General features: G+C 37.5%; 1 protein-coding gene across 8 annotated transcripts in view; it reads left to right on the top strand.

The window, feature by feature from the left end:
* NEK1 (NIMA related kinase 1) overlaps positions 1-12,325 on the top strand; it is a 130,891-nt gene that overhangs the window by 86,624 nt on the left and 31,942 nt on the right. For all 8 annotated transcript variants that reach the window (XR_008713277.1, XM_055577630.1, XM_055577627.1 and 5 more), the window contains 6 exons: positions 381-476; positions 3,248-3,379; positions 5,262-5,327; positions 5,408-5,636; positions 8,052-8,204; positions 12,007-12,183. Coding sequence is in view for 7 of the 8 variants with exons in the window: in XM_055577630.1 (XP_055433605.1) it covers positions 381-476; positions 3,248-3,379; positions 5,262-5,327; positions 5,408-5,636; positions 8,052-8,204; positions 12,007-12,183 (853 nt within the window). In the remaining variant the exon portion in view is untranslated. The remainder of the gene's footprint in view (positions 1-380; positions 477-3,247; positions 3,380-5,261; positions 5,328-5,407; positions 5,637-8,051; positions 8,205-12,006; positions 12,184-12,325) is intronic.

Genomic DNA, 12,325 nt, shown 5'->3' with positions numbered 1-12,325 from the left:
TTCACATGTACTGTTGTTGTTGTGTAGTCACCCAGTCGTGTCTGACTCTTTGTCACCGCATGGACTGTGGCCCCTCCAGGCTCCTCTGTCCATGGGATTCTCTAAGCAAGAATACTGGAATGGGTTGCCATTTCCTTTTCCAGGGGAATCTTCCTGGCCCAGGGATCAAACCCAACTCTCCTGCATATACAATGATTCCTTTATAACTGAGCCACCTAGGAAGCCTGTATACATATACACTTACACACAACTCTAACCAAAAAAGATTAATGTGTGTTTGTATGTAAGCATATATGGAAATACTTTTTAGACCAGGAAAGAAAGGCAAACCCCATGCCTTTCTTTCTGGCGTTAATTTTGTGGATTGTCCTCCTTTCCAGGCCCAGGCAAGTGCCCGTGCAGCCGTCCTGAAGGAGCAGCTTGAGCGCAAGCGGAAGGAGGCATATGAGAGAGAGAAGAAGGTGTGGGAGGAGCATGTAAGCCAAGGCCCCTGTGAGGACCCTGCCTTTGCCACCCTCCCAGCTCTCAAGGGAGCTGTGCCAGCCACAACCCTGTGATTCTGTGTTTTTATTCTCATTCATTTTCCTGCGTCTCTGTCTCTTTCATCATTTAAGGATGATGATCTATGTGGAAGTTATTTTGGTGTTTGATGTGAGGTGAGATAAAATAGCATTTGTATTTATCTATACTTCCAATAGTAGTTAAGTTGACAATTTCATATATTTATAAATCTGGCCTCAGTATTTGGTGAAATTTTGAGTTTTGTCATTAGGTGTCACTGTTAATTTTTCAGCAACGAGTGTAATTGACAGATAAAATGGAAACAGTTTTACAGTGATAATTAAAAACCTTTTGTGAAGATATAAACAATATAGAAAAGTCTTTTGACTGTATTAACCTGGTGATAAAATAGCTAACGGAAAAAACTTCAAAGCAGCTTGTTTCCTAACCCTCACTTATGAAACTTTCAGATCAGTGTTTTATTCCTTTTGCACATTAAAAAAAAAAAAACTGATTGAATTTTTACAAAGCTTGTTAGAATGAAGTAGATATTCTAAAATTAGCCAGGTAATCAATTTGTAACAAATTGGGTTATATTTGTTTTGAAGTTTTACGTTTTTTCTTCTATGAAACTTTTCTTCTTAACTTAGTTAATTTTTATGTTTTTTTTTATGTCAATCATCTTTCTGAATTACAGACTCAATCTAATGTTTTCTTCTTTCACAAATTAAAAAATACACGATGGTCTTCTATCTTACAGTCTGGTTAATGTTGAATAGCATTAACATTTCTATCTAAAAATAATATATCCATGATGTTTACACAGAAGGCTCAAGTTCTCCTGTATTAATAAATGTATTGCTTGGCTTATAGTGGTGTTGCCACATCTCAGTAGTTACTCTGAATTACCCTTAATTTTTTAATAACTGAGTTAGTTTTGTTTTAAAGTAATTATGAGAGTTAGGAGGATGTTCTGTTTGTTTTCGTTATTTGGTTTAGATTTCATTTGCCTTTCTTTACTTGTTATCTCAGGTTCTTTATGTCTGTTTAGTTGACCTGGGGAGAGACAAGTAGATGTTTGATCATAAAGTGTAAGCATTTCCTGGAGGCTGCTCGGGATCCTTCTTATTAGATGCCAGTGACTTTCTTAGACCATGGATCAGATATCTTCAGAGACTCTGTCTGTACTAGTCATTAGCCACATATGTGGCAGCCATATAGATTTTAATGTAACACGGAGTAGATTTTTAATAATAATGTGTGAAACATTTTCTTCATTAAAATACCTTCTGTTGATTAAAAGAAAAGATTTTTTTTTCCAAGATGAGTAGTGTGAAAAGAATGTAACAGCTCTCCCTCCAGTATCTTGATCCTGCTGGACTGAATTTGGTGGTCTTTGTTCTCATGCCCTGTTTAACTCATAACATTTATCAATAAGTATTTTTGTCTATAACTTAAGTTTTCTCTTAAGGTCGAAGTTAATATAGATTGTGCCTTTGGTGTTGTATCTAAAAGTCATTGCCAAACCCAAGGTCATCTGGATTTTCTCCTGTGTTATCTTCTAGGGGTTTTTATATAAAGTTTTGAATTTTACATTTAGGCCTGTAATCAGTTGTGAGTGAGTACTTGTCGGGGTGTCAGGTTGTTTGTGTGTTTTCCTGTGGGTGTCCAGTAGTTCTAGCATCATTTGTTGATAAGCAGTCTGTGCTTTCTCCAGTGAATTGTCTTTGCTCCTTTGTTAAATGCAGTTGACTGTATTTGTGTAGGTCTGTTTCTGGGCTCTCTGGTCTGTTCCGTTGATCTGTTTTCATTATTATTACACTGCCTTGATTACCTCAGCTTTCAGTAAGTCTTGAAGTCAAGTAGTATCATTCCTCCAACTTAGTTCTTCTCCTTCAGTTTTATGTTGACTGTCTCCATCTCCTTTTGAACAGAATAGTTGTTGGTATAAAATGAAAGACCAGAGAACTAAATGCTAGAATTGGATTACTATCTTATGCTTAGAACATGCTCAGTAAATACTAGTTTGAAATATTGATATTGATACTTTCTCATCAGAAATTCTTGTTTACTTGTTTCAAGAAGAGATAGAAGTTGGGAGTGACTTGCTGCCGTGTTCCTGTGAGCAGACTGAGAAATGCCATTTCCTTATACTTACTGAAAGTTCAGAACATGATTTCACATTGTTTACAGAGTCTCCATGGCAAGATAAAAGCAAAAACATGTGAAAATAACAAATGGTATTTTCAGTGAAGTAAATCTTATTACCTGTAGTTTTCACATCTTCCTTTCTTATTTATGTTGACATTTTATAATCAGGGCTCTCATGATGGGTAACTGATGTTCACGTTAAGATTGTGCCAAACTTTAGAATTTGCAGAAGCATCCTTTTTGAAATATAAGATTAGTAAGTAAGCTTTTTTTGTTTTTGCCAGATTTTGTAAGGGTTGAAATTAGAGCACTAATGTTTGATCTTTTAGAAGGCAATTTGTAAAACATTGTTAATGCAGTGGAAAGGAGTTATTTAGCCCCATGGGACACATGGCTGTGTATGTGAAGCCAGAGACGTGTCTGTCTATTCACTGGTATTTCCCCAGCACCTAGTACATTGCCTTGCACAACGAAAGTTGAGGAATGAAAAAACTTCTTGCAGTTAGAGTGTATAGGCAGTGATCTTATATATATACACCACTTTGTCTCTTCATGCAAATGTAAATTTGCCAATGTGCTTACATTCTAATTACAGTTGGTGGCCAAGGGAATAAAGAACTCTGATGTGTCTCCGCCTTCAGGGCAGCAGGAAATGGGGGGTTCTCCATCAAAGCAGCCGATGAGACCTGTTATTTCCGTGACTTCGGCTTTGAAGGAAGTGTGTATGGTAAGCTTTCTATGATTTAGAATTCCTCAAAGTCAAAGAATACTAAAGGGACTAAATTTAATTAAATTACCTTAATTCCTAATGTCTGATTAGGTTTTTCTAGGGAAAAAATTCTGAAGATTTTCATGTATGGTTTACTCTTGAGTATTGGAGCCTCACTGCTCTTAGGTTTCACATATAAGACCACCTGATAGATAAAAATATATTAAAATGATTCCCTAATACTCTAAAAGACTCTTGAACATATAGAAATGTGTGAAAAATAATGCAAAAAAAACACTTTTATTCCCTGGCACTCAAAATTAGCAGAAGTTCATTTCTTGGTATAGCAAATGTTAGAGGACTCAGCATAATTGCACTTAATTAATCAGTTATTTCTTTAAGTTTCTACTTTTGAATCTCTATCATGCCATATGGAGTGTAAAACAAAGAACTGTGGGCAGGTAAAAAGTTTAAACTTGGAAGTACATATCGGGTATCCATCGCGATGAAATGTGAAGCACTCTATTCTGAGGTTGAGGGAAAGGGACTCCTGATGTGGGATTCTAGCCTGGAACTCAGCAGGCCGAGGAACAGTCTCCTGAGTCGTGTTACACATTAACCTGATTCTTTCCTTTCCTGGTTGTTGAAGTCTGTGCCTATTATTTGTTGATTTCATTCAGTTTTGGCAGACAGCACTGATATTATTGGCACACCAATTTTCTGAAGCCTCTGTGTTTATCTTGGAAATAAGATTATGTAGGAAGTACCAGTCTTGGTTAACTCTCAAGAACTTCCTGTAGGAAAGCACTGTTGCTCAGGCAGGGTTCATCTCCTCTCCTCTCTGGTAACGACTGTGTGCTGCACTCTTCACTCCACCCCTCAGATGCCATGTGTGGGCCCTGCCCGGTCCCAGTCTCACCCCATGTGGCTGCTCACCTCTCTGGTTGTAGCGACTGCTAATTCCTGCCATTTCACTGGGTAAAATGCTCTTTGTCTGATTTACAGGTATAACTCTGAAACTGACCACTATTTAATAAAATTTGAGGTAATCCATGTAACCAAATGCTTTTCCTTTATGGGTTTTCTTGGTAAATATCACTTCCTTAAAACTTTGAGAATTGCTTTTCCTTACCCTGAGTCTTCCAGGTACCTTTGATTTCATGGTTTCTGTAACTACTAATTTCTCTTTTTTTATGTATTTCATATATTAGTTGGTCTAATTACTTTGATTATACTAATCAGAAAACAAAATTTATTTTAGCATTAGCACGAAGTACATAGGACTCTTTACTGTTACTCTTTGCTTAGGGAGAAAAGCCAGTTCTCAATTATGTTTAATAACTCCGGGAGTTGGTGATGGACAGGGAAGCCTGGCGTGCTGCGATTCATGGGGTCGCAAAGAGTCGGACACGACTGAGCGACTGAACTGAACTGAACTGAATGGCTTAATAGCAATATATGTACCTGAAACATAAAGATAGCTTACAAACAACACACACTCTCTTGATTATTCATCTGTCAAAACATCCCTAATTCTAATTGAGTATAAAAATTAATTTTAAAAAAATTTCTGCCATAAATTTATATTTATCAAAAATCAGGTGCCAAAGTGGAAGGGGATATAGTTAAATAAGAGGAAGGGGATATAGTTAGATATCTGATCTAGTAACCCAGAAATGTGACAATAATTGAGAATTGGCCATTCTAGCATATATCACAGCTATTAGATGATAATAAGTAATTATTTCTCATTGCTGATAATGAAGGAAGCTATGTTAACATTTTACAGGAATAAAAAAACAAGGAGCATGGAATGCTAATGAAAAACAAAAAGTAAAAATATCAAAAATTTTAAGGTATGCTTTAAAATAACATTATTTCTTACTCTCTGTGTTTAAAGGACCGAAGTCTAACTGATGCCCAAGAAACCTCAGAAGAAATGCAGAAGAGTAACAGTGCTGTTTCAGTAGGTACAGTTTTCAAATTTCCTGTCAATCAGTCCACTTAATCATATACTATTAAAATACAACATTTTAACTGTTTCAGAGTAAACGAGAAATACTACGTAGATTAAATCAAAATCTTAAAGTTAAAGAAGATGAAAAGGGAAGGCAGAGTCGTCCTGAAATGGGTACAGTAACTGTTCATGAAGATGCCAAAGAGCTGGAAAAAGAAAAGTCAGTTTCATCGGATCGAAAAAAATGGGAGACAGGAGGCCAGCTTGTGCTTCCCGTGGACGAACTGGCCCTGGACGCTTCCTTCTCTGTGACAGAAAGTACGTATGAGTGTGCCCAGGTGCCGTCTGATCCGCCCCCGCCCCCATGTGGTCGGACACTGAGGAAGCCCCTCGTAAAGGGGCTGAGAGCCTGGAGGGGGTTCTGTAATAAGTGAGACATGGAGAAAACCATTCGCTTCAACATGGGAGGGCTTTCACCTTTTTTTTTTTTTAACACTCTTTTAAGCTTTCTCTTTTTAAACATTTTATTTATTTTTGATTGCACTGGATCTTTGTTGCTTTGCTTTCTCTAGTTGCAGCAAGCAGAGGCTGCTCTCTTGGTGTGGTGTGCAGGCTTCTCAGTGCAGTGGCTTCTCTTGTGGAGCACAGACTCTGGGTGCACAGGCTTACAGGCAGTTGCAGTACACGGGCTCTAGAGTGCAGGCTCAGTAGTTGTGGCACACAGGTTTAATTGTTCCGAGACATGGGGAATCTTCCAGGAGACCCATGTCTCCTACATTGGCAGATGGATTCTTATCCACTGTGCCAGCAGGGAAATCCCACGAGAGGATTTTTCCCAACGATCTGTGATGTGAGAGCAAGAACGAATGGCACGCATGTAACCTGTGTTACTCCAGCCCTTCCTCCCACCTTAGAGTCACCTGTTACCAGGAGTAATTCTTGGTGAGAATCAGAAGAGTGCACTTGGGCAGAATCTGGGAAGGTCGGGGCGGTATTGAGCAGGCCTGTGGAGAGTCTCATAGGCCATCCCTTTGCTCAGCGAGGATTCCTGAGCCCCTGCCCTTGTCTCACGTTGTCCCGGCCCTGGAGTGCAGCAGGGAGCTGACGAGACACATGCTGGTGGGGGTTCGCCTTTTAGGCGGCTGATCTGATCACCGCCTGAGTGCTGTTTTTTGTGGTTTTTTTGATGGGCCATTTTGGTAGAATTCCTTCTTTTTAATACCCTGAAGCAAAGTTCACAGACTCCACAGCAGGCAGTTATGTATTGAGTCCTACTGTCTCACACAGACACACACACACACAGGCTTGTAAGGGCTTCATGGGAAGTCTACGAGTGTGTCAGAGGAATAACTTTGAAAAGCAAATGAGGATGTATGAGGGAAGGAAAATTGAGAGTGCGATATGAATTTAAAGGGAAGAGAGGAGGGCAAGATGAGGGCTAGAAAATCTGCACGGTGTTTGTCAGAGGAGGCCTTGTGACCTTGGTGAAAGCAGTGTCGCTAGAAGTCAGGGGGCAGAAGTAGAATCTGGGGATTAAGGAGTGAGTAAAAGGTGAGGGAGGAGCACCTTCTGGTAACTGAGCTGTGAGGGCAAGGGAGGGATGCAGTGCCCCCTGGTGGAACCTTACAGAAAAGAGCCTGAGAGTCAAAGTACAGCCTGCCATGCTTCTCGGTATCTGATTGACCTTGGTTTCAGGGAGCATGAAAATCCAGTGTCCTTTCCCATGCCTGAGCCAGGCTCCCTGTGGTTTTCATGCCACTTGCTTTGTCCTGTCTGCCTCCTCACCGCTCACTTCGTGTCACTGGAGTCTAGCCACTTTATTTCACGGCCCTCCTCCCCTCTTTTCTTAAGTCATTTGCATGGTGGCCTTGTTTCTTTCCTCACCCCATTTCTGAATTCCTCCATGTAGCAGAGCTCTTCACAGTGTTGTCTGTGTACAACCCTGGTCCCCACCTTCCATCCCTCACCCCCTTCACCTGACTTCTCAGCCCCTCAACCCCATTCAGCTGCTTTGTCACCTCTATCAGATACCATGTGGGTAAGTTATGGGTCTCTTCAGTGTTGTTTGATCTTTTTAACCATCCTTTTAAAAATCGTTTCTTACTGGTAATCATTTTGCCTAAACAAAACCAAATATTGTCTGATAAATTGCAGGTATTTACTTTCATGGACAGGTACACAAAAATATGTATCATGTATTTGGTCACCGTTGAAAGTTGGTATCACTTACATACCCCATAATATTTGAGAGTATATCCTGTCTATTACTGCTGGGTACCTATATGCTTCATGTATTAATTATTACCAAATGTTCTGAAGACTCAAACTTCAGTAGGTGATTTTCTCTGTTTTGCTTTGCAAAATTTTATTCAAAAGGTTAACCCCAAATTATTTATTGTCAAATAGGAAGTGTCAGTTGCTTACTTAGATTAAAGAAGGTAAAACAAATTTTCTTAGAGTACTTTTCTCTACTTTTAATCCATATGCATGTTTGTCTTAGGATTTTTTTTCTATTCTCTGCAATTTATAGAAACAAAATATTAACATATTTTATCTATTTTTGTACTATCCCAAATTATTCTTAGTTTAAAATTTTTTTTCTCAAGTAAAAATGTTATAGAAACATAACTTACATTTTTTCCATTTTTATATTTCCTAAAACTAGAATCTGCCTTTAATGCAATGTTGTTATTAGATTCTATCACTGAAATTTTTTATATCTTTTTATTTTAGAACATACAGTGGGAGAGGTTATTAAATTAGATCCTAGTGGATCTCCAAGAAAAGTCTGGGGGAAAAGTCCTACAGATTCTGTTCTGAGGATACTTGGAGAAGCTGAACTACAACTTCAGACAGAACTACTGGAAAACACATCTATTAGAAGTGGTGAGCAGAGAAGCTATTTTTTTTTTTATATTAGAAGTAATGTTAAAAACATACTTAGTTACCATTTTGTGTATGTGATGCCTGAACACTTCAGATTTACTCTCTTAGCAGCTGTACATTTAGTGGTAACTGTAATTAACCATGCTGTGTGTTAGAGCTCTAGAAATTTATGCATAAACATAAATTTAAACAGCTGAAGGCTTGTACCCCTTAGAGACATCTCCCTGTTTCTCCTACCTCTGAGGCCCTGGCAACCACTGTTCCAGTTTCTGTGAGTTCGGCTTTTTAGATTCCATTTATATATATCATACAGTATTTATCTTTTTGTGTCTGACTTATTTGTAACATTTAGAATAATATCTTCCATGGATTTCCTTCATTCTTACGGGTGAATACTATTCCATTGTGTGTGTGTGTATCTGTATATATACACACATACCCCATTTTCTTTATCCATTCGTTCGTGTACACTCAGTTTCTTTCCATGTCTTGGCTACTGTGAATAGTTCTCCAGTGAATGTAGGAGTGCAGATTTCCCTTCAAGACTCAGATTTAATTTTCTTTCAAGAAATACTCGGAAATGGAATTGCTGTATAGTTCTATTTTCATGTTTGAAGAACCTCAGTAGTGTTCTCCAGAGGGGCCACACCAGTTTACATTCCCGCTAACAGTGCACAAGGGTTCCCATTTCTTCACATCCCCACCAGTATTTGTCGTCTCTCCTTTTCTCCTTTTTTTTAATAATAGCTATGGTAACAAGAATGAAATGATCTCTCATTGTGATTTTGATTTGCATTTCCCTGATTATTAGTGATATTGAGCTCCTCTTTATATATCTGTTGGCCATTTGTATGTCTTTGGAGAAATGTCTATTCAGTTCCTTTACTTTTTAAAACAAATTTAATTTTTATTGAAGTATAAATTTACAGTGTTGTGGAAGTTTCAGGTGTACAGCAAAGTGCTTCAGTTATATATATATACAGAAAACCACTCTTTTCTAGATTCCTTTCCCATATAGATCTTTACAGAATATTGATAGAGCTCCCTGTGCTATACAGTAGGTCCTTGTTAATTATTCTTTGCCCACTTAAAAATTGCTATCATGAATTAATAATGGTAAAAAAATTTAATATGCCAGTTTTTTTTGCTGTTGAGTTGTATGAGTTCCTTAAATATTTTATGTTAAACTCTTATCACATATATAGTATACAAATAATTTTTATTATTCTGTAGATTCCCTTTTTATTTTATTGGTTTTTCCTTTGCTGTGCAGAAGCTTTTTACTCTGATGTAGTCTCGCTTTTTGTTTTTCTTTTTTTTTCTCTTCTGTTGCTCATGCTTTGGTGTGTTATCTAAAAATTTCTTAGTAAGATGTATACAATCTTTTTTTGAAGTGCCTAGTCAAGTGTGTTGCTTATTTTTCCATTACGTTGGTTTTCCTTTGGTAGGTTACATGTGTAGATTATATCATCAATAGTTGGAAATAGTTTTTTTGTCCAGTATTTATTTGATCATTTCTTTTTCTTCTCATTGCATTTGAAAGCCTCTAGACCAGTCTTCAGTCCTCGTGGTGCTTGTTCCTGGTTTTAATAGATACTTTTTTATAGCAGAAGAGTCAGACTGAACAGATCACAGGTGTGACCTCTGCCACTGTCAGACTGTTGATGAGGCTTGGTGAAGGGAAAATGTTCCAAAGCATGAGCTACACTGTAATTTTGTTCTCGTTGACTAGGAAGAAGTAAGGTAAAACAGCTCACAGATACCTGTTCACAACTTTGTTCCCTAAGTGGGTTAACTGAACCAGGCAGCTCCTGCTGGTCCAGCGTTACAGATGGACTGTGGGCAGCAAAGAGGGCCCGCCTGACTTTAGTGGTGATGATGAACTAAGCTGAGACAGTGAGCAAGGCTCTCTGCTTTTCCCCACCTACTTCAGTCACGTGTGTTCAGACATGGCAGACAGAAGATGGAATTGTTTGCTGGAAATATAGTGGGTTGAGGACCTTTGGAGGAGAATGTTTTTAATGATGGACTCTTGGATAAATTTTAATGGGGAAGGTGAGGAGAGTATCTGTGGTAGGATCAGTGGGTTGTGAGTCCTGGTCGGGTTTGGGTGGGGTAGCAGAGGGTGATGAGTGGGAACACAGGATGTTAGGGGTTAGGAGGTGGGACAGTTAACTTTGAACATTCTGAGGAGCTGTGTTTATTGACAGGATCTCTAAGATGTGAGCATGGAGTGACTGAGGTGGGGGGAAGAAAGCATCATGGGGATGAATTGACCAGCCCAGATCCAGGAGGCTTGTTCAAGGTGTAGACATAACTCTCACAGGTTAGCTAAGACAGAACCCGGGTGGGGGTTCCCAACAGTGAACTGGAGAGCAGCATCTCCAAGGAGTGGATGTGGCTGACTTGGGTGTCTTCCAATCATTGCAGTGAGCTGTTCGGGCAAATCCATGCTCTCCAGACAGCAGTGAAAAGGATGGAAAGTTTCTGAGCATTTGCCACAAAAACACACAAAAACTTGAGTTCATAATTTTAAAGATAGCACTCTGATGTATATATATACACATATATGTATGTGTGTATGTAATTCTGACATTTCTGTATAGATGTAAAAGTTTCACCCAAAGGAAGAGGCAAATAAACCATGTTAACCACCTTAGAAATTTATTTTTATTTTTAAATTTTTTCACCACTTGGTATTTGTAGCTTTATTATCAAGTAACTGTATTATTTTGTAACTATTGTCAAGCTTCAGTATGTTTCAAATAACTAAATGCTGCAACTGAGACATTAAAAATGCAAACTAACTTACCAAAATAATTGTATTCTGAATATTATATATAATATTATACATTTTATATTATATAAAGGGTTTTTATACAAAGTTAAGGTTTGTTTATGATCATTGAAAATCTGAAATACATTTGAACAAAGTATTCCTATGCATACATATGTAATCACTCAACAAAACCATATATGAGTGGTTTTGAAAAATAAAATTACATTCATACAACAAAGGTGAAATATTTTTATTAATTTGACAGTATTATTACAGAACTACATACATATGAATGATATGACTTAATTCTGTATATTTGCAGATTTTATTTTAAGAAATAAATTTTATTTTAAGAAATTTGTATAGTTCATAATCATTAAAATGTCTATCCACAGGCATAATGTAGACCCAGTCCCAGTGAATAGAAGAGTTTTGATGATCAGTCATATCATCTGTGTATGACACCATAATTTTAGAAAAATATCTTATTCAGTTGTACAGTTTGATACATCTTCATAGCTCTGCTTGTCATCAGTAATTACAGATGAGGTACAGAGCTTAGAGGAGAATGTACAGAGAACTAGGTACTCAGGAAAGAGTATCACTGGTTTCTCAAGTGGAGAACACCATAAACACCCAAACACAGTAAATTAGTCATTAAACTAAGTGTCAGTCCTTCAAAAAGGTTCGTACACTGTTGTGTCATACATAGCTTTGATGCTGAAATGTCTTAAGTTCAAAATACTTTTAAACTGAATGAGAGCTGTGATTTTTAAGTAAAGTCAAACATTTTTCTAACTGATCTGAAAAACCTGAAAAACAGTATCTTTATAACAAAAATGCCTTTGAATTTAAATTTAATTTGACTATCATGTGCCTTAATCATTTATTAATTTCTAGTATATAACAGAACTTAACTAGTAGTTACCTGCTGTGAGAGTGAACTTTGTTCTAAATGCTATTGCAGATAAAAGTCAAGTCAGTGTGAGAACATAGCATGATTTTTCATTTTTGTTGTTTCAGAGATTTCTCCTGAAAGCGAGAATTTCAAATCCTTAATTATTGAAGAAGAAAAAGTAAAATGTATTCCACTTGAAATGAACCCACCAGCTACTCTTGATTCTTCTGTTGAGACAAACAGTCCGAACATTAGTGAAGCATCTCCACAGACAGCATTGAAACCAGAAGGAGATTTGGAGGGTATGTTTTCATGGGGCAAAAGATTTATTTGGTTTAATAATACTTCATTGTCTTCCTTATAAACAAACCTTCAAAATATTTGTTTATGTTTGGGTGATTCATCTCACATTAGGTTCACTATTTTTCCAGTACCGGGTCTTTT

The sequence above is a fragment of the Bubalus kerabau genome, chromosome 4 (genome assembly GCF_029407905.1).
Source record: "Bubalus kerabau isolate K-KA32 ecotype Philippines breed swamp buffalo chromosome 4, PCC_UOA_SB_1v2, whole genome shotgun sequence".
NCBI lineage: Eukaryota > Metazoa > Chordata > Mammalia > Artiodactyla > Bovidae > Bubalus > Bubalus kerabau.
Note: the sequence above shows the minus strand (reverse complement) of the source record. Positions and strands in the feature narration are given on the sequence as shown.